The 21,329-nt window shown below is 41.3% G+C and overlaps 1 protein-coding gene across 4 annotated transcripts in view; it reads right to left on the minus strand.

Moving 5' to 3' along the window:
* The window catches only part of LOC119649400 (excitatory amino acid transporter), a 94,302-nt gene that overhangs the window by 21,788 nt on the left and 51,185 nt on the right, over nt 1-21,329 (minus strand). For all 4 annotated transcript variants that reach the window (XM_038051547.1, XM_038051539.1, XM_038051554.1 and 1 more), the window contains one exon: nt 10,478-10,811. In XM_038051547.1, the coding sequence (XP_037907475.1) occupies nt 10,478-10,811 (334 nt within the window). The remainder of the gene's footprint in view (nt 1-10,477; nt 10,812-21,329) is intronic.

Genomic DNA, 21,329 nt, shown 5'->3' on the forward strand with positions numbered 1-21,329 from the left:
CACTGGGACTTCTAAAGAGAAGATTAAACAAGAAAAAGGTAATCAAGTGAAGTGTTAGACATGATAACCATAAACACATAAGGTGCATAAAAATGGTAGTGGTAAAACGAGTTAGTCCACGTTAGGGGATTAAGGATACAATAAGGAAAAATTGGAAAAAAATGGAAAATCTACTTTTGTGAGAATGATCTATTGTAGACGGTGAGCTACCCTAAAATTTACGAAAGTAGTTCGCACTCATCTGCTTTTTTCCCGACGGGAGTCGTCTAAGTTTGGGCGATTGACTTCCCGGCAATGAAGAAAATATGTCTAATTGCGTGCCACTACTTTCAAGAAGGTTTAACAAGAAAAAAAACGTTTCGGTTACAAAGTTTCGCTTATCTACATATTTTTGGAAAGTCATTACTTTTGGAATCTCGGAAGTCTCAAGACAAGCATAACAAGTGGGAATACCGGAAGCTCGCGCTTCGGATATAAGGGTTTTGTGTTCATCTTAAATAAAATAATTCGGGAACTACTTGTAGTTTGTAGGCCTACATTTCGTAGAGATGCACCACTGTGATTTTTCGGTTGTCTGACTTGATTGCTGGTGAAAGGAGCAATTGATATTCTTTCTTCATTTCGATAATAAACTTGAAACATGATGGAGTAACCTGGTAGATCGAGCTAGAAGGCAGCGGAGACGGTGGTAACTAAAATCACGTCGAAAAGAATTATAAGGGACAGATATTTGGGCTCCTATCTGACAGGTAGATATCAACGTACCTATATTCAACTAAGCGAACTGTCAATTGGTATAGGAATTCGTTGGAAAATTAACTGTGCTTGACTCATACAAGGATATCTGCTACCCTCGGTTCCAGACCATATTGGGTTAGAGGGCAAGGAAGGATATAAATTCATCGATGCTGTGAAATTGGTAAAGGGTTTTTGGTATGGTATGGTACTCAGGAAAGAAGAGGAACACTTGAGGGAGCTAAGCTGGGCGAACTTACCAGGAATGGATCATTGCATGATATGGAAACATGAAGCCAACCGCTCACAGGATTACTAGGATTGTAATCAGGATGCTCACAGCTCACTACATGTTAAAATAGCACCTGGGAAAGTTGAGAATATCTGCGGACATTCTATGCAAATTCTATCGGGACAGCTACATACTTTGAGACAATTTCCGCCATTTGTAAAAAGATGGAAAATACATTTTCAGCACAATGCTAGAGGCAAGATACCCACCTAAAAATAGAAAACATCCTAAAATCTCGGCCAGTTGGACTGTTCGATACACTATTGTTAATAGGTAGTTAGTAGCGGGACAGTAATACTACAAGAGGCAGTACAACAAATTCCTCACAATTGGCCAAACATTAAAATCTGCTACAAACCCTGTGTTACTAAGATGAGGCTGTAAGAGTTTGGACTAGGGTCGTTTGACTCCTAATCAATTTTTATAGTATATCCGTTTTGAAGGGCTTCTTTGGGGTAAATTTGCTTAGACCTACCGTGCAGTTGGAGATGCGATATCAGTGAAAAAGATAGATTATTTAATCTGGATGTTCTTCAGTTTATTATTATACTTGTAGTGGTGGGGGAGAAAGAGAAAGAGTGACAGAGCGGGTAGACCAATGTTTTGAAGTTCCAATTGCAGTTGGGAGGAATAGCTGGAAAAGACTTCAAGTTTTCAATTCATGGCTGTCATCACTGGCAAACCCTTAAATCTTTCGATTATTGACATCTCTCGATTAATTTCCAGATATAAATATACGTTAAGGGACATTCGTCTTTTCCGTTATACAGACAATTGTTACCTTTGCTGAAAATACTTTACAAGAAACTTTAAACTTGCGATTCATTCATCAGTCACCCCTATAAAGTTTGCCAAAGGCGCCTTGATGGATCACATCAAAATGAATCAAAACGCAAATGTGCACGACGACGAATGTAGCAGTTTTCCACATGGTCCCCTCTAATCTTAGATCTTGGCTGACACCCAATAAAATGTGAATCTATTTTTAGTGTGAATTTCAAGTTCAAGATTTTGATAAATTTGTCGCTGGTTAGTGATGCTATTAGCTGTTCACCGCTTAGATGCGCGTGCAATTAATTATTGCGTGCGATTAATTGGTGAGGTGAAGTAGAAAATTATGGTAAGCAGTTTACCTATTTTGTATTAAATTGTTTATTTATTCAATTCAAGTTAAGGTTGCAAGGAATGTAGATGACAGAAGAAAGAACGTAGTCTTCCTTCATGATGTCAACATTTAGATACCTGTTGTCAAATAAGAGAAATCCTTATGTGAAGTAAAAACAAATTTCATAAAGCCGACATTTTTGACAACAGGAACCACAAAACACATGGTTCAAAAATAAAAAGAATAATTTTCAAACTAATCAGCAACCTAGACTTAGGAAGATGCAACAGACTTTATAGTTCACTTTCCATTCATGATCATTTACCTTCACGCCCATATTACAGGAAGAACTGCTCTTGTGATCGATATGAGAAGCGATATTTTCTAACTTAGAAAATGTCAAAGGTGTTGAAGATTGTCGTGAATACTAAGCAATATTCTGGAGATGATAACAGAACCTGACCTGACCTGAGCCTTTTATAAAAGTCTGTAACTAAAAATGAAAAACCCAAATCGTCTCTTTTACTAAATACTTTTACTGATTGAAAACATGCATATTTCGGTGAAAAGGATTAGGTTTTGTTTATGTTTTCCACAACCCTAGTTCAAAGAGTGCAAACATTTTGAGGTTCCTCTATAACTTCAAATTTTCCGGGAGGTTTCAGCGCGTTTCCAGTTGGTGGCACCTTTATATGGATTGCACATATTCCATACGACTTGTGGGAGCTTGTGTAAATACCCACCAAGGTTTTAAGCTGGTGACGAGATAAACAAGGGCATCACTGCCAACACTGTGCCTACTGTTCTGTGGCAGTCTTGTGATACAAGCATAGTTTATTCCAATTGCATCGTCCATCACAAATAACCACTTTTTAGAAACTTGGCCCCAAACAACTTACTAGGATTTCAGCTTTAATCAATCAATCAGCAGCTCTGACCTCATCATAGAACAAACTCTTCCAGCTAAATCGATGTTTTCCTGCATCATCTTAACAGATGATTTAAGTTTTATCCCAGCAATATTTTAGCGAATACCACCTACCTAGTGACAATTCTGACAAACGAAATAACGAAATATGAGATGACCTCGACAATAGCAGCCGAAAATCGGAAAATCTATCTTTATAAATCTAATGTTAAGCCATGACTTATATATTCTGCCTATGCGTTTTACATTGAAGAATATTCTAATTGATTATCCAGATTGACTACACCTTCATAATAGTTGCCGACATCGCTGATTTAGCCTTTCGTGTGTTCGTAAGTTAGCTCAGAGAGGCCGCAGTTGGGGGGGGGGTCCTTCAATCTGCTGGTGGTAAGATTTAGGGAAAGGGACTATACAATTCCTGGTACTCCAGGTTGGCGGTTGGACAGGGCTGACATCCCTACACGGTAAACAACTTGTTACGAAGCCACAACAGGAGCCTCGGACTGGACTGATAACACAACGACGAACCCGGCCACGACAACGGAATAATGATTTGCGCATTTTCTCATGGAAAGTGTGCTCCCTGTAGAGAGATGGAGCTGCCAAACAGCTAGCCGATACCCTGTCCCAATATAGGGCTGATGTAACAGCGTTGCAGGAGATACGTTAGACAGGGACCGGTTTCCTGGAGAAGAGTCGCTACATCATATATTATAGCGGCCATCCAGTAAACCATGTGCTCGGAGTAGCTTTCTTAGTCAGCCAAAAAATGAAACTTGCTGTTATCGACTTTGAAAACATAAGCGAACGGTAAAAAAAAGAATTATCTAAAACTATACTTTACAGGGGGACTAGGATAACCCTTTATAGTATGTTATAGATAAGGCGAGTGGTAAATAAACCGATGATTCCATAATGTAACTTTAGAGATGCAGGCCTTTCGCTGGTCGCATATTTGAGAAATTTACAATCTTCAGGTCATGCGTTGGGCGCTATTTGCAATAAATCTGGACTCTTTGAATATAGGGATCAAATAACCTATTTAGGCCATAGTCTCAAGCATAACTATTTAAACGTTCGTCGAAGTCCTAGACTTATATCAACCTGCGTGTATCCATACGTGCGGATCGACGAGGGATTTTCTGTCGCGAGTTTCAAAGATTGCGGTGGTAGATTATGATGCCGGGATACGGAAAGAACCGACACTTCAGCGCTTGTATCAATCAGATATTTGGGCCAGCTCACCTGGTCGTTTTGAGGCTGACGATAGCAGTCGATTGAATTCTCGGCAAGTCAAGTTTTTTTGATGAGAAATTACACGGGCTGGTACATTTCGCGGTCTTGTCGACGAACCTACGATGATACCAGCATCCCCCGGTACTTACTCCATCGCCTCTTTTTGAAGGCGGGTCTAGATCTTGATCTAGTCCTACTTTCCGAACACAAAGCGCCGACTGACTGTCTCGCAGTCTTCGAAAACGTCGGAGAATTGTCTTCACATTTAGCCTGACTAGCGTGTGATTGAAGCAAATGGCGTTTATTGACGCTGGCCAAAGTGAATTGGACTTCGAGCTGGAGGAACCACCTTGGCGGGTTCTTATGTCAAATCGGCGGTACCTGTGCGGCCACGGCAGTTACCGTGGGACTTCCCTCTATTCTATCGATAGGCATCCTGAGTGGAACTGAACTGACAAAGATCTACAATACGCAAGCGGAGCGAGTACAGAAAAGAGTAGAAAGAAAGAGCGGAAAGGAACAAAAACGGTCCTATTCTGTCTCGTGAATTCTTTTTAAGGTTTTGTGTAAAAATAAACTTTATTAAATGTCAGCCACACCGATTATCTTAAAAATGGTTACTCCTATCGATAGGAAATTTAAGTAAAAAGGTGAGACCTGTAAATCCACTGCATGCAGTGAGTAACATAGTTCCTTGTTGAGTTAAGAGGGGAGAGGGTTCTCTTATCCTATTCTATATAAAAACATTTGAGTGGATATTTCATCCATTTCTACCTACGCAATGTACATGCCTATATTATGTCTGATTATTCACTTTAGCGTGATATCGACGTTCAAAGTTTTGAATTTGCACTGAATCTACAACTTTGACCTACTATAACTTTATTAATAATAGTGCGATTTCCACCAAACTTTATAGGATCATGCTTCATATTATAGCCTATATTACTGCATTTTATGATTTCAGGATGAATCAAAGGGGGTTTTGCAGTCAAACGCCAGGCAGAGTATATTCATAGCCTCGTGTTTTTTTATAAATTTTTGGGTAGGTACGTCCTGAGAATGGTTTCGTGAAAGAAATTACCAATTTCTAGCCCCGCCCTTCCCCTTGTGCCTTAAATGTCGGAACTGAGCAACATCGAAAAATACTAATTGAGATCTTTCATTTGATACTGATGCTGACCATATTTGGAGAAAAAATATTTCACACCCCCTTTTTCACATAGCACTCACCATGTGAGCGTTCATAACTGCCATCTTTCCGCCAAATTTTGTGTCAATCGGTACAGTCGCTTCTGAGAAAACTGTTTATTTTACAGAAAACCTTAAACACTAATTGCCTTAACGATACATAAAACAAGTCGGGGAACCGGAAGCTTGACGCTTCAGGTATAAAAGGTTTTGTGTTTCCGTTTTGTGAGAAGCATAAAGTAGTTCTCCATTAGTTGATAGCATTGACTCGAGATATTTAAGTTGCTCAGTGCCGTCAACTGCAGTAAGCTGTTCAGAACTGAGCGAATTAAATATCTCGGGTCAATGCTATTAGCCAATGAAAGACTGCATAATGAAATTGTTTCACACATTAATGCAACCTGGATGGTCTGGTGTTCTTTGTGATCGACATATCAGCGAACGTCTCAAATTTAAAATGTCGTCCGTCTACCGCTCTCTATAATTGTGAGTGTTGGCCGACTATAAAAGCCAATTAACGGCGTCTTGCGATAATGGAGACGAAGATGCTACATTGGACTGGTGGTGTGACACGTTTTGATTACATCCGAAATAAGGATACCCGCGATCGATATGGCGTTGCACCGATCATGGAGAAACTCCGAGGAAGGCGTCTTCGATGGTATGGTCACGTAATTCGCGTTAACGAGAATTCACTTACCAGATTGCTATGAACATCGAAGTCAATTGTAAGCGACCAAAAGACCGACCGAAACAACGACGGCTTGATACGCTGGATGGGCATTTAAAAGCCTCGAATTTGCATCCAGATCTGGCATCTGCCGAAACCGATCACGACAAGCCCCCCGACCGGGACAAAGGCTGAAGAAAAAGAAGAAGATGTGAGGAGCGGCGAGGGCATGACAGCTCTGTGTCACATAGTTAAAAATTCCATTGTCCTTTAGTTTTTAGAAAGCGATTTAAATAAATCATTTGATGGAAAGCCTTGTATTGGTAATAGTCAACTTCATACGCTTCAGACCCTGAGTTTAATATTATTAGCAAAAAAGTTTAATATTATTAGCAAAAAAGGCTTTGAAAGTATAAGCGAACGGCTATGCACTCTGCGCTTGCGAGGTAAGTTTAGAAATATAAGCCTCATAAACGTTCACGCCCCTACAGAGGAGACTGCAGAGTCGGAGAAGGATACCTTCTACGAGGCAGTAGAAAGAACCCTCGAAGCCTGTCCCAGATATGATATCAAAATCATACTTGGGGATTTTAACAGCCAAGTAGGGAAGGAGCCCGTATTCAGGCGATACGTTGGCTCCCATAGCTTACACGAAAAAACAAATGATAACGGACTGCGGACTATTCAATTAGCAGGGTCACACGAAATGGTTGTTGGAAGTACCTGGTTTGCGCGGAAAGCGGTCCACAAACATACGTGGGCCTCTCCAGACGGGACCACTTTCAACCAAATTGACCACGTGTTGATCGAGCGCCGCCACCTCTCAGCCTTGATGAATGTCAGAACATATAGGGGGCCAATATAGACTCGGATCACTATCTCGTTGGCATGGTGCTCCGAGCTCGAATAACAATACCACCTAGAATCCCCTCTGACAATCAGGTGAGAGTGAACACTGAAGCCATCCACAACACAACCCTCCGCGACACCTATAAGAGGGAAATGGATGCCGCAATAACCGCAGTCAATAGAGGACCTGGAGATGAAGCATCAACAAATGATCTTCACAACCACCTGAAGAACGTTATCATGGATACGGCCACAAATATACTTGGCCCCAGCCGCAAAAGGAGTCGGAATGGCTGGTTTGACGATGAATGTAAGCTAGCAACGGAACGGAAGAATGCCGCATACCGAGTAACGTTGCATTCTCAAAGAACGCGGGCACGCGCAGAGACTTATCACGAACTCCGTCGAGCGGAGAAGCGACTTCACAGACGGAAAAAGGAAGCCTGGGAGAACCAACAAGTCTGTGAACTAGAAGAGTACAGGGAGCAACCGCACCAGGCGCGGAAGTTTTACCAACAAGTCAGCAGGATGAAACCTTATACACCTCGATGCTCATCCTGCCGAGATAAAGAGGGAAATCTGATTTCCGACAGAATGGGCATATTAGAGCGATGGGTTGAGTACTTTGATGAGCTACTGAACAACCAGAACATCGACGAGTTGGAGGTCCCGCCAAATGAAGACGACGGACAAATACTGCCACCACCAAGTTTAGGAGAAACAGTCCGTGCAATTCATCGGCTAAAAAATCATAAGACGCCAGGAGCGGATGGAATTACAGCCGAATTGGTTAAATATGGAGGCGACCAGTTACACCAAGTGGTTCATCAACTTGTGCTCAAGGTATGGGACAGCGAATCAATGCCTGACGATTGGCAGCGAGGCATAATCTGTCTCATACATAAAAAGGGAGATATCACACAGTGCAGTAATTGTAGAGGTATCACGTTGCTGAGTACCATCTATAAGATATTCTCCACTATCTTGCTAGGCCGGATAGCCCCATACGCCCAGAACATCATTGGCCCATACCAAAGAGGCTTCACTCCAGGCAAATCAGCAACAGATCAGATTTTCTCTCTGCGGCAGGCGATGGAAAAACTGTTGGAATATGGACAACAGTTGCACCATCTTTTCATCGACTTTAAAGCCGCCTATGATAGCATAGCCAGGGTAAAACTGTACACGGCCATGAGAGAATTCGGTATCCCGACGAAATTAATAAGACTGACTAGGCTGACCCTGACCAATGTGCGAGGAGAGATAAAAGCAGCAGGATCACTCTCAAGACCATTCGACATCAACAACGGTCTACGACAAGGGGATGCGCTATCATGCGTCCTCTTTAACCTGGCCCTTGAGAAGGTGATCCGTGATGCTGAGGTGAATGCAAGAGGTACGATCCTCTTCAAGTCCACCCAACTACTGGCCTATGCTGACGATATCGACATCATGGGAAGAACCACCCGAGACGTTCAAACTGCCTTCATCCAGATCGAGCAGGCGGCAATTGGCGCGAGATCTTGGGCTGCACATCAATGAGGGCAAGACAAAATGCATGGTGGCAACGTCAGCACCGAAGACGAATCAACCAACAACATCAAACCGCACTGGTCAAACACAAGCACGAACAAGAATAAGGATAGGGGAATACAACTTTGAGACCGTTGACAATTTCTCCTATCTAGGGTCGAAAATCACAACCGATAACAACTATGATGATGAAATCCACGCACGGTTGTTGTCAGCCAACAGAGCCTACTTCAGCTTACAAAGACTGTTCTGCTCGAAACGTCTCACCATAGGGTCAAAGCTCTTACTGTACAAGACTATGATCTTGCCAGTCCTCATGTATTCCTCGGAAACTTGCGTTCTTAGCAAGAAAAATTGCGAACTCTTGGCCGCGTTCGAGAGAAGAATCCTCCGAAGAATTTTTGGCCCCCTACATGAGGATGGACGATTCCGTAGCCTACACAATGACGAAATCTATGAGCGATACCATGACCGTCCGGTTGTGGATAAAATCCGGCTCAATAGGTTACGGTGGGCGGGTCACTTAATCCGTATGGATGAAGATGATCCCACCCGGAAAGTCTATAAGGGCAATATCTATGGTAGGAAAAGAAGACGAGGCAGACCCTGCCTAAGATGGAGCGATGGCGTGGGCCAGGACGCCAGACAGCTTTTAGGGATATCGAATTGGTGGACCTCGGCGCAAAACCGGGATGTCTGGAGTTCCTTATTAAGGCAGGCCTAGACCGGATACCGGTTGTTGCGCCGTTGATGATGATGAAAAAAGGCTAAGGAGACTTAGATTCTTCATGAATGGAATTTTAATATTTCATTGGAATGTCAATTATTCCCGTTAATTATGACGTCAACATCTTGTTTGTATGGCTCAGGATGACTATAACTTTGATACTAATAGTCGGATTTCCATAAGAAGTGGCATGTGTTTGCACGAGTACTCCTAGTACTCCTAGGATGAACTTAAGGGGCGTTTTTCAGTCAATTGCTAAAAGTTGATAATATACTATTAGTAAGTTGATATCGGAATGGGGCATCTTTCGAGGCTTAAATTTCACAGAAGTGTTTTGCACAAAACCTTAAAAAGGGCTAGGTAGAAGTAGCTTCTTCATAAACGCGAATCTAATATTTCATGCGATTCTCAATAATTCTCGTTAATTATGACGTCAGCATCTTATTTGCATGACTTTAGAAGCAGTAAATTCGCGCAAATTTCCAGGAAAATGAAGACAACAGGATTTGTTAAAGTTTGATTACCTGTCGAATACAGTCTGCTTTGGCTGAGATGAAGTGACTTCGCTCTTCATTACATTTCTTTCAATTTGCTCTGATTGTGGATCGATGCCAAAAAGTACGAATATCCCATCTATGCCCCTTTTAAGTTTCTTTTTGTGAAATCCTTCATCCGTCCGAAGTTTTCAAATTCAAAGAGAAAGGAACAAACATTTCTATGATTTCGGAAAACGTCCGCTTAATATTTTTCATCTTTTGCTGTGGCAAATTCAGTTCGATTTTAATCAATAACACAAACTTTAATCTCATTCATAAAAGTCGTACAATAGTTATTTATAATCCAATTCTATCTATTTTGTTTCTCAGCTGATAGAGGTATGCAAACTAAAGACAAAACTTTTCTAATCCATGCGATTTCCCAGGCACTATTTCAAGTTGACTTGGCCCCATGCCAAGAGAGACAGACACTTTGTCTACAAAACGTGACATCTACTATGCCGGCATACAACAGATACCGCGTGTTGATTTAGTTTTATGTGCGCACATCACGAGTAATAGTATTTTATTTTCACAGTGCTTGGGAGAGAAATTTCCCCCGAATGTTTTCCCTATGAGTATTTACAAAATCGCAATTCAAATTCATGTGGGAAACTTTTCAAACAAAATCTTTCGTAGTGGTTCGTATAAACTTTTCTCTAAACAAATACTCACCTCCCTAAATCCAGTAGACTATCGAGCAGGTTTGCCACCCTATTGTCAGCGGACCGATCCGATGCATTATGTAGATTAGGATCACCCGGATGGATGAGCAGTACCAGAAAGATGCCAAGTAGTGCATTGAAAAATGAGGTTGCAGCGAAGTATATGAGAGTCCTTAATGCGATTTTTCCATTCATCCGTGCATTTAGGCTGGCTGAGCCGGCGATTAGGCTTGAGATTACCAGAGGAAGGATCATCAGTTTCAGAATACGCATGAAGAGCTCGCCTGGATATGATATTAACATTATCGAGTCCGGTCCTAAATTCAGCGGTCGAAGACTGACACCTACAATGAAATTTAAAGGAATTTAAAAAGCTTTTTAGGTAATAATTTGCAATAAAATCACTTTACTATTTGAGATATGCTTCCATATGTAGGTTCCTAAATAAATATTCTCATTCATTAGACCTACATACATCGCCCATCCGACTACTTAAGGCGAAATTAAATTTGAAACTGTTTGGAATTTGGAGAAAGGAAAAGTAATCAAAGCTTCCATTAATAAATTTGACTCCTATTTACATACTTGGGCTGAATCTAATGTTAAGCCAACATTCGCCTTATGGGACCAAATTTAAGTAAACACCAGTCTATCTGGGGCCAGAATTGTTTGTTTTTTCAAAAGAAAATGTGCGAATATATATGTGTACACACGTAGATTCAAAACCTATAACCGCCAGCTCCCTTGAAAAACATTAATTAGTCTATCATTTTAGAACTTTTCAAATATAGTTTGTTCAAATTCAAGCATCTAAACCGAAATGAATATGAACATTTGACATATTTAGTAACAATATTGAACACTTCATCTTAATTTAAGGCAAGTAACAGCTTTAGGGCTGGAAATGCTCTGGTAATTGGTAATGATAAATGGCATTGTGAGAAAACCAAATGGTCATCTGGCTTGATTAAGATTAATCACGACGGTAATTTAGATTTTATTACGATAAGTCTGTGGAAGATAGCCTTTTTCAATCATGCTTCGCTCTAGTGTGACGGATAGAGATGCATTACTTTCTTAACTTTGTCCCCAACTAATTACTAAGCGACTTCGTAAAATGCGTGTACTTAGGTATTTACGCAGAATCCAACTAAAGGGACGAAACTGAAACGAAATTTTCTAGAAATGAAGGGTATAACCCGCTAATTGTCCGAAGATGTATAATATCTGAGGGTTATGTTATTCTAGATAAGAAGCTTCTTTCAAACAAACATATAGGAGTAAAGATGAATCACACAATGTATGGGCTGTGCAGTCGGACCTTTGCCTCGATATGGGGAGTTAGGTCTCATGTAATAATTTAGATGTATATTGTTATCATTAGGTCGATGTTTGCTTATGGATCCGTTGTGTGGTGGGTCAAGAGGAGTCAAAAGAGTTCTCACTGTAACCTAGCCCCACTGCTGAAATGAACTGAATATCACCAACGTCATGAGTACAACATTTATTGCTCTTGGATATATGGTCATATTCAGAACGCAGGAATGAGGATAGTTCATAAAATAATCCACTTAGGTCTATGGACAAATGACGGACATTAGAGGCCCATAGCGTTGGAAGAAACATTGGGAGAACTGATTCTCCGATCAATTCTTCCTCTTCTTCGTTGTCCTGTTCAGAAGTGAGATCAGTATTCTTGATCGCTTTCGCCATTTTGTTTGGTCAAGGGCCTAATCTGGATGGAGTCCTGTAGCTTCAAAATCACAGTCCAGGATATCAAGTTATTGTTGTTTCGGCCAGCCTTTCGGTCGTTTCCCATCGACTTTAATTTTCAGACCAATCTTGGCAAGTGAGTTCTCGTCTGCGTTCACTGCCCATATCATCGAAGATGCCTCCCGAGCAATTATCTTAGGATCGGTGCAAACCTATATCAACGTGGGCGTCCTCATTTTGGATGCGGTAATGGCGTGTTAGGAATACTGGTCCTCATTTCCGGTGGTGCGGTTTATTAATTTCATAATCAGCCAACACTCAGAGCCTTCAAGGGCGATAAATTTTCAATTGGAGACATTCGTTGAAGTGCGGATTACAAAGAAAGCAAGCTGTTGAACGGCACTTCATTCACGTTGCGCTAATGTAAGAAGCAACTTCTTAATGCAGTTCACCATTAGCTGATAGCGTTGATTCAACCGATCGATATGGGAGGCAGGGTCGGGATTCTCTTTCTGGTCAAGATGATTGCTTCGTTTTTTTTTCTTTAAGCGCAAGGCTTAAACCGTGAGCAGTCATCCATCCGCTTTCCCGTCGCATCAATATGCCAGGTCTGCTTTATGACCGTTCAACAGTGTGTGCGGCAACATCGTCTGCGTAACGCACCAGGCGCGACTCTTCGGGCATATCGAATCTCAGCAGACTACCATAGAAAGCGTTCCAGAGGTCTGGCCCTAGGATGGATCCCTGTGCTACTCCCGACGTGAATCTAAATCACTCAGTTCTGGGCAGTTTACTGCCACTGACAGTCCGAGTTTCCTTAAAATTGTACATCAAAAACTTTGTTTTATTCAGATTTAGTCCTAGACAATGTTGAATGAGGTGATTATATCAAGTTGTTTAATATCAACTTTGTTATGAGACGCTAGGAAACATCTGTATAGAGTGGCTAGGCGCTAGATGCTGGACGACCAGCGTGATAGTCTCCAAAACAAGAACAAAAAGCAGTAGAAGAAGGGCGCCTCCTTGATGAACACCAACAAAGACACAAAGCGGTTTTAAGATGTCTGCCGTACTTCGAACTTTGTTTTTCGGATCCCGATGGAACGCAGCGTTAGAGTTCATCTGTCATTAGGTGTGCCAGCAAACCATATCAACAGTTCATGTAATCTACGGTCAAATGATTTCTCGAGCTGCATAAATGCTATGTAGAGAGTTTGATGTTTCGCACAGATTCCCTCCATGAATAATTGCGCAACGTATATTGCGTCAGTAATTCTACAGTTCTTGACAAATTCGGTTTGATTCACGTTGGTTTGACGGTATGCCGAATATATTTATCAATGATACATTCAAAAATCGTCATAGTATGGGACAGCAGGCGGGTCGGAGAGTAGTTTGAATATTCTGCTGTAGTGTCTTTATTTTTTTATATTGGAGAGGTGGTGCTTTCCTGTCAGTCAGACGGTGTTCTACCCTCCTCGATAGCCCGATTGAAAAACTCATAACCATGATACTGAGCCTCAGTGCTTCCCTTTCTAGAACTCTGCCGCGATAAGGGCAGGATCAGTATTCATGTCAGTGGATGCGAGGCCTATCTTACACTTCGGCAGCAACTAAGTTGTACAGTGCAACTCCACGGTTGAGTTCAAAAAAAGCTTTGCCCGCATTATGGAGACAACCACAACCAACATAAAACTACCACATGCGAGGATAACTGGATCGAGGGCACATCCTTCATGTAGCATGAGCATATGTTTTCGGGGGGCCATCCTGGTCGCCATGGTGTCAGATAACCTCCAGTGAGGCTTCGTAACAAAATCCACTCCCTATTGCAGACTAGGGTTTGGTTGCCCTCCTCGAGTACGCGGGAACAGTACTCTCCAACAGGCGCTGTCTGGTGAAATTGCTCTTGGAAGTTGTTGAGAAGCCAATTCTTCTGTTTAAATCTGCCCGAAATGTTACTGCTATCTGTCTGTGGTGGATCGTTGATAGGTTACCTAGGTATCGTTCATGTCGTTAACAATTCTCGTGGGCGCTGTTGTCGGTTTTTGACAAGCACATACTAACGTTTTCCCTTTCGAGTGTCCACTTTATTGTAAAGACCGTTGTGATTGACCGCGAATAACAGCGATGGATTTCTTTACTTACTGTGGACATTCTTGTAAATTTACAATTGACCGGTGTTTTATTATCGAGGCGTTTCTTGGTGACCCCAAGGATTGCATAGACTGCTTTTTGGAGCGTGTTTTTAGTTTGATTCCACGATTTTTCAACATATGCATACAACGATCGGCAATCGCGTAAGGGAGACCATTTCTTTTTTCAGGTACGTACCTCACGCTGTTATATTGGCGACTTCAACACAACGCCGATGTTAAGGTGCGTTGGTTTCATTGTGAATGGCTTTGTAATCAGTGATGTTAAAATATCGACATCATTTGAGGATATAGTCGCTTTGCGTTTCACTACTCCTACTATTAAGGAAGATGAAACAATCGTTTGATAAATCATGTATTCACCTTTACAGGGTCGTGAATGTCCGCAAAATACAGCATACATGTGTCACTTTATTGCGTGAAACCTCTTTTCCCAATGGCACTTGTTGCCGTCTATCTTTTAACTCACATGATTATTGAGATTGTCGCAATGACGATATACTTATCGACATACATGGTACCTTTGACCAAGTAGTTGCCAGAAGGTATCGTTCTAGGCATCGGGTCGACCTGTCTGGGGGTTGTATGCAGTAAGAAATGAACGGTGCGATCAGTTGATTGTGTTGAATTGTAAGCTTCCCCGGTCATGACATCTTTCGACTTCTTTAATGGTTTCACGGAAAACCGCATTACTAATACTAAGTCGAATACGTGAACTACCAAAGTGGAAATGCAGCCACTTTTACCGCGTTCGTGTTCTTTGCTATAGCTTTTGACACCACACTTTCTTGTTAAATGCAAACAACAATATGCCTTTTGGAAAGGGTTCTTGCGTGTTCCCCCATTTTTATAGTGAGGTCAACAATATTTAGCATGCTGACAAATATTGATTTGCCCTCAGCGATATTGAAGCCATACTCAGCGCGTCGAGCAGACCTTTGATCACCTCAAGTATCGTTTAGGAATGTAGAAATCGTTGACACGCTACTTGTAGATTCAATGCGAAGAAACTACTCCGGGCACCTAGCGGTTGTGCTGTAGGTTTAATTTTTGCCTTGCTCAAACCGGAGCCAGCAATTGGGAAGAAGCAGCTAGATACACTGAACTATTCCTGCCAGAACCAAACAAATATGCTGCCAAATTTGCCTTTTCGAAACGTAGGAAGACCTGTAGAAGTATTGTGTGCGTTCTGACTGGTCATAATTCACTAGCTGGGCATATGTTCTGAATAGAAATTCTAATGGGGAAGCGAAATCTACGAAACATTTCTTATGTGAGTGGCCTGCCTATAGAGGCATCAGACATCAGATTTTTCCTGCTGACTTGCTTCAGTTGTGCGCCCGGATTTCTCAAGCGATTAGAGCGCTTGACTGTGTAGTGGAAGGGCGCGGTTCAAATCCCACTGGTGGCAGATAGATTTGTTACCATGATTGGGTGTCGGATGCAAGTTTACTCAGCTGTGAATGAGTACCTGGGTCAAATCAGGGTAATAATCTCGTGCGAGCGCAATATTGGTCATATCCTACAGTGTCGTTACGGTCTTCAATACAATACTAATACTAATAATTGGATCAGGGCCTTGAAGTGTGTTAGAGCACTTCATTCAAGACCGTAACGGTACACTACAGTACACTGTAGGAGGGAACGTGGTCAGCATTGCGCTCGCTCGAGATTATTACCCTAATTTGACCCAGATACTCATTCACAGCTGGGTCGACTGGTATCACGATACAAAATACACTGCCACCAATGAGATTTGAACTGTGACCTTCCGTACGACAGCCTTGTGCTCTGATGAAAACATTACTAGGTTCGTGATGTAGGTTCAGATCTGATTAGCACTGATCTGGCTATAAGCGCAAGACTCCATAAGAGCTAGCAACCATGATCTTACTGCTTACATAGAAAGCCATGGGATCATTTAATGACTATACACCCGAACATTTATTACAGCTTTGAGTAGGGACTCAACTACCGCGGATATGAGGAACTTTAAAAATCGTTCAACAAGAAAAATCCCTTCGAGAGAAGCTTAAAACATTGGAAATCATGGAGCGCAAGCTCACAAAATATGAATATGAACCTCAAACGTGACTGAATGTGGATATGGAAGTAAATTCTGTTACCGAAGGAAGTAACTTCCAGAAGATTGGGGAGCAAATTACGGAATTTGTCAAGATGCTGGAAGACGGAACAATATTCCATTCATTAATCGAGGTTCCACGACCTAAACAAAACGGCCGCTACCGTTTCTTAACCCTAATGTGCATAAAATAAGCTAGAATCCCATGCAATTTGTCACGAGGCGTGACCGATGCTGCAAATATCTCTGAAACAGCTTACCAAACCGGAACCTGTCTTGGCCCTGGATTCAACTTAGCCTTGTACGACATAGAATTGAATTACATTTTTAACATTTGGTTGAGTGTGATTTTCATTGACTGTAGTTTAGTTTGGTATTTCTATTTAGCGTTGCGTTAATTTTTCAGAAATTCTCGTGATTTTCTCCACGTTAATATCTCAGAACATGGCCATAGTCAATACAGGTGCCTATTTTCAGCACCTGCGACTGACTCTTTTAGTACTCTTCGACGCACGGTTACTGATTTTAACTTTCTTGTGGCGGGAAAGAAGCTGATGAACTAAGAGTATTAGGTTGGAAACCGAGCGATGTAGGTAGGTATTATCCCTGACCATCGGCCATCCCCAATAATGGGAGTACAGATGTTGGTGTTCCGATCATTGAAATGTACGGAAGAGACGGCAAGTATTCGATTGGACACGGGGTTGCGTATTCTCCCCAATACTCCATCTTCAATTAACTTTTTAAAAAGTGGGCACTAAATTGACACTAAAACGCGGTCGACTTCAATCATTTTGTTGTCGGATTTCGAGCAAAGGAGAGATGAGGCAGCATCTGATGAGATGGCTCCGCTTTGGACGAAAGTTCCAGTCAACTTTTTTAAAGCTTGGGTTTAACTCAAAATGAGGGGTTTATGGGCTACAAGAGAGGAAGTAAGTTGCTGCCCAGGTGGTCCGGTCCGTCATCAAGTCGATGCGGGCTCAGGGTATCTAGACGGTTGATAATAGCCAGACTTTAAAGGTTTAATAGAAGAAGGACGATTTGCTTGGACCGCCTGAGGTGATTTTGGTTCTCGGGTCGTGATGACTCAATCTTCCTTTTTCGAGCAGTACACGAAGATCAAATGTCTCCGTCACTTACTTTTCATCGATTTTGAGGAGACGTTCGACAGTGTTACTGGCAGTGTATCTGAAATGCCGTTGTTGTTTCCTCATGAACCATTGTTTTTTTAAAACTCGTTTTGCACAGTTTGAATGAACAATTGATCCAGACAGGTTGATCTAGGCCTGCCTTAGTAACTCCAACCATACATTGATGGGTCAAGTTCCACCAATACGACTTCCCCGATAGTAGGCCTTTACCTACCACGAGGACGGTGCACCCGAATTTATGCGTCGATGTGTGGTAATGGACGAAACATAGCTCCATTATTTCACATTAGAATTAAAACGATCGTCCTTTGAGTGGATTACACGTGGTGTAAAAATGCAGCAACAGCTGACAAGTTTATGGCATCAGTATTTTTGGATGCATATGGTATAATATTCATCGACTATCTTGAGAAGAGTTATTGAGGCACTTAAAGGATTAAATCGCAGAAAATGACACCATTTGAAGAAAAAAAAGGTTCTGTTTTAGCAAGACTATACACGGTGTCTCAAATCAACGAAAACGATGGCAAAATTGCATGAACTGGGCTGGATCTGGCCTCTAGCGACTTTTTCCTGTTCGCAGCTCTCAAGAGAAGGATGGTTGCAAGGAAATTTAGCGCCGATGGAGAGATAAACGCCGAACCTGAGGCCTATTTTGAGGATGAAGTCAAATCAAGAATTGTATGACCGCTATAATCGTTGTGTTGCCCTCGAAGGTAACTATATTGAATAATCAAATCAAATTTTATCAAAAAGAAATTTTTTCTGCGTTAGCCTACAAATCGACTTCTAGAGTGGAACAATATATATGATCCTTTTGCTGCCAACAACCGCAACAGGTTCCCCTCCTCATAATTGTCATCGGTTGTGATTTTGGTCGCTAGATAGGATATATTTTCAACGTTTCCAAGGTTTATTTCTCTAACTTTATTGTATTCAGTTGACCACTGCTACATGATGTTATTGTTGTTTTCCTTTTAAGTTTATTAGTTATCTTTTTTTGTATATGTCTTGACTGAGAATATTATTGTGAGTCCCTAAGTTAAGTCTTTGATTTGAGGGCTCCCTCTCTCCATTCATTCACAACTGACACAAAACTCATACCAAGAAAAGGGCTTCCTCCATTTTATGGTCTGAGGATGCCAAAGAAAAGTGGGACACCGAAAAGCTGCACCTGCTAAATCTAAAGTGGGACGAATGTCGACTGAGGATATGATTCGTCGAGGACTAGCTTTCCAGCTTTAAGTGCGCGGTCAAGTCGGTATATTTTTATTTTGCCATTAATAGTTTCGCGTGTGTTGCGGGATATACTTTTTTGCATTTCAGGCTTTGGTGCGGACCAATAGCACAGGATAAAGGAGACGCAAAATTTCATTAATAACGTGAGAGGAGCTGTAGTGTCCAAAAGGACCGCTCTACATTCCTGAGCTAGCATATAAGCGTGCAAGCGCGTGTTAACGGGGCGCTTCAGTGGAGTTAGAATGTTTGCGGGCCAGCTTGCACGCTCTGCCCTCGTTATCGCAATCGGATACCTTCGGCGGCCTTTGGGTTAACGTAGAATCACAACGTTATTTCAAATTCCCGCAGCTGACTAGTCGTAGAAAAGTGCAACCACCAGTCAACGGGGTCCTTCAATAAAACTGCAATTATGTGCTGGATTACTATGTGGAAAATTTTTCCCAATTATTTTTCTTGATTCACCGTAGCTAATATGGATGATCATTCTGACCCATCACATGGGGCCCCTATTGTTCAATAACATAATATGCAGACCTTGCTCCTTGAATTTATGGGTCACACACGTTTGAGTTACAAATTAATTTAACCTGATGTAGGCTAACCCTTTCATCGGTATCGTCTTCTGGGTTTAAGGGGGGAAGCGGGGTTTCAGCTTCGCTACAATACCTTTCCATTTATTTACGTTGATGTCAGTCCGTTATTCTATTTATTTCATTAGTATAATACCTCTCAGATGTGATGTTCTGTTTTCTTTTTCTTAAATCATGCTGCGCTTGCTTGTTCCCGAGGCCAACACACTGTATACTCATCACTTTAATAATTGAATATATAATGTGCAATACGGTGGTCTGCCTACATGGACAATTTTACAACCTTCCAAGCTTTGAGTGCTTTTTAATGGGAACTACCATCGGAATTTCGCTGGAAAGTCGTTTGAGGGATATCGCAACCTTCAATCTATTTAAATTTCCTCGTAATCAGATATCGATAAAACTCCTCTTATCGTAGCAGTTATACAACCTCAGCTATTACAAAAATATATTCCCATCCATTTCCGTCACCTACTCTTCCAAGGAGGCCAAAGAATAAGTAGATTGGGCCTGGGAATTCAATAGAATCAGGAGGATGCCCATCTCACCCCCAGGTAATTTCCTAAATTTCAATGTCATGGTTGCCGCTTATAGTCATCCATATTACGTCACAACTAAGAATTTGCCGCAAGTGCAAGGTGGAGTGTGACAGGTGCGGGACATTAATTTTGATATTCAGGTAACTATCGAACACGCGTACATACTTGAGTGGAAATTCATAACATAACCACACGCAATGGTCTTATGGTCTTGCATAATATGAACGTAGATGCATATCCATTCATTTTCCTCAGTATAAGATATGGCATGTTGCTTGGAATTATCTTTTGATTGAGTGTAATATCTAATCGGAACTGGATTAGGTTGATGGAGGATGAAATCCTTTGTGATTTGATAGCGTAATTTCCACAATTCTCTTGGGTGAAGGGTAAGGCCCGATAGCTGAGGCTGACAGCAATGAATATGGGAAATTCGGATTCCGATATGACTTGCGTGGTTCGGCCAACCTACTCAATTTGAAGTCCTGTTTCATATTGAAGTTTTACTTTTCTCTAAAAGCTGAATCAAAGTAACTACCATATTAAGTACAAACTGTTTCCTTCAAAATAAAGACATAATTTTGAAAGTATTCTGTCCTAATTAAGAAGCATTTTCCAAAATAGGATAATATCAAATGTTCACGCTACACCCACTGCTCCCCTGCGAAGTAAACTTCCACATTATTGTGCCTACCAGAGGTAACCTTTGAACTATATGTATTTTTGGAAAAAAGAATCAGCGGAGTTTGAGTTAATATTATCGATTTCCAGTCATACTTTGAATCCATTTCCCTCCACCAACATCCTTCGAATTGGTATTCACCTAATGAATTCATAAAGCACACAAAATAACGTGTCTCAGTCCGCTTTTATGTCCAATTTTGAAACGAAGAACAACATAAGATATTCCTATCTATATCTTAAGATACCTGTCGACCTCCGGCTATATTTCAAATCATCAATGTTCAAAAACATGTCTGCCAGCAAAGTGGAAAATTCCCAAGGAAATCACTTCAGTCGTCAGTTTTCCATACGAATCTTTCAAGATTTTCAATTTATATGCAGAGAGGTCAGCGAAGGATCGTACACATGTTAACGCAAAACCATGAGAGATATTTTATTCTGAGAAAGAACTTCTCACGGTCTTACTCTTACTCTTAAACGTGCTCTTCAACTTAATAAAATTTCCAAGGAAAATATGACTTTCTGACTTGTTTGCTTATCATTTTAACACCGTTCCTTAAGAGGGCAGGAAACTTGAGTGATTGTTTTAATGGATTGACAGAATAAAATCTCCACTTAATGTTATTGAGATTGATTTGTGAGCAATTGCGTAATTTTGGTATCAATTTTAAAAGGGGGACTTTGTCTGAAGTTTAGAAGTATCTTTC

Source organism: Hermetia illucens, chromosome 1, assembly GCF_905115235.1.
Source record: "Hermetia illucens chromosome 1, iHerIll2.2.curated.20191125, whole genome shotgun sequence".
In the NCBI taxonomy this organism is placed as follows: Eukaryota; Metazoa; Arthropoda; class Insecta; order Diptera; family Stratiomyidae; genus Hermetia; species Hermetia illucens.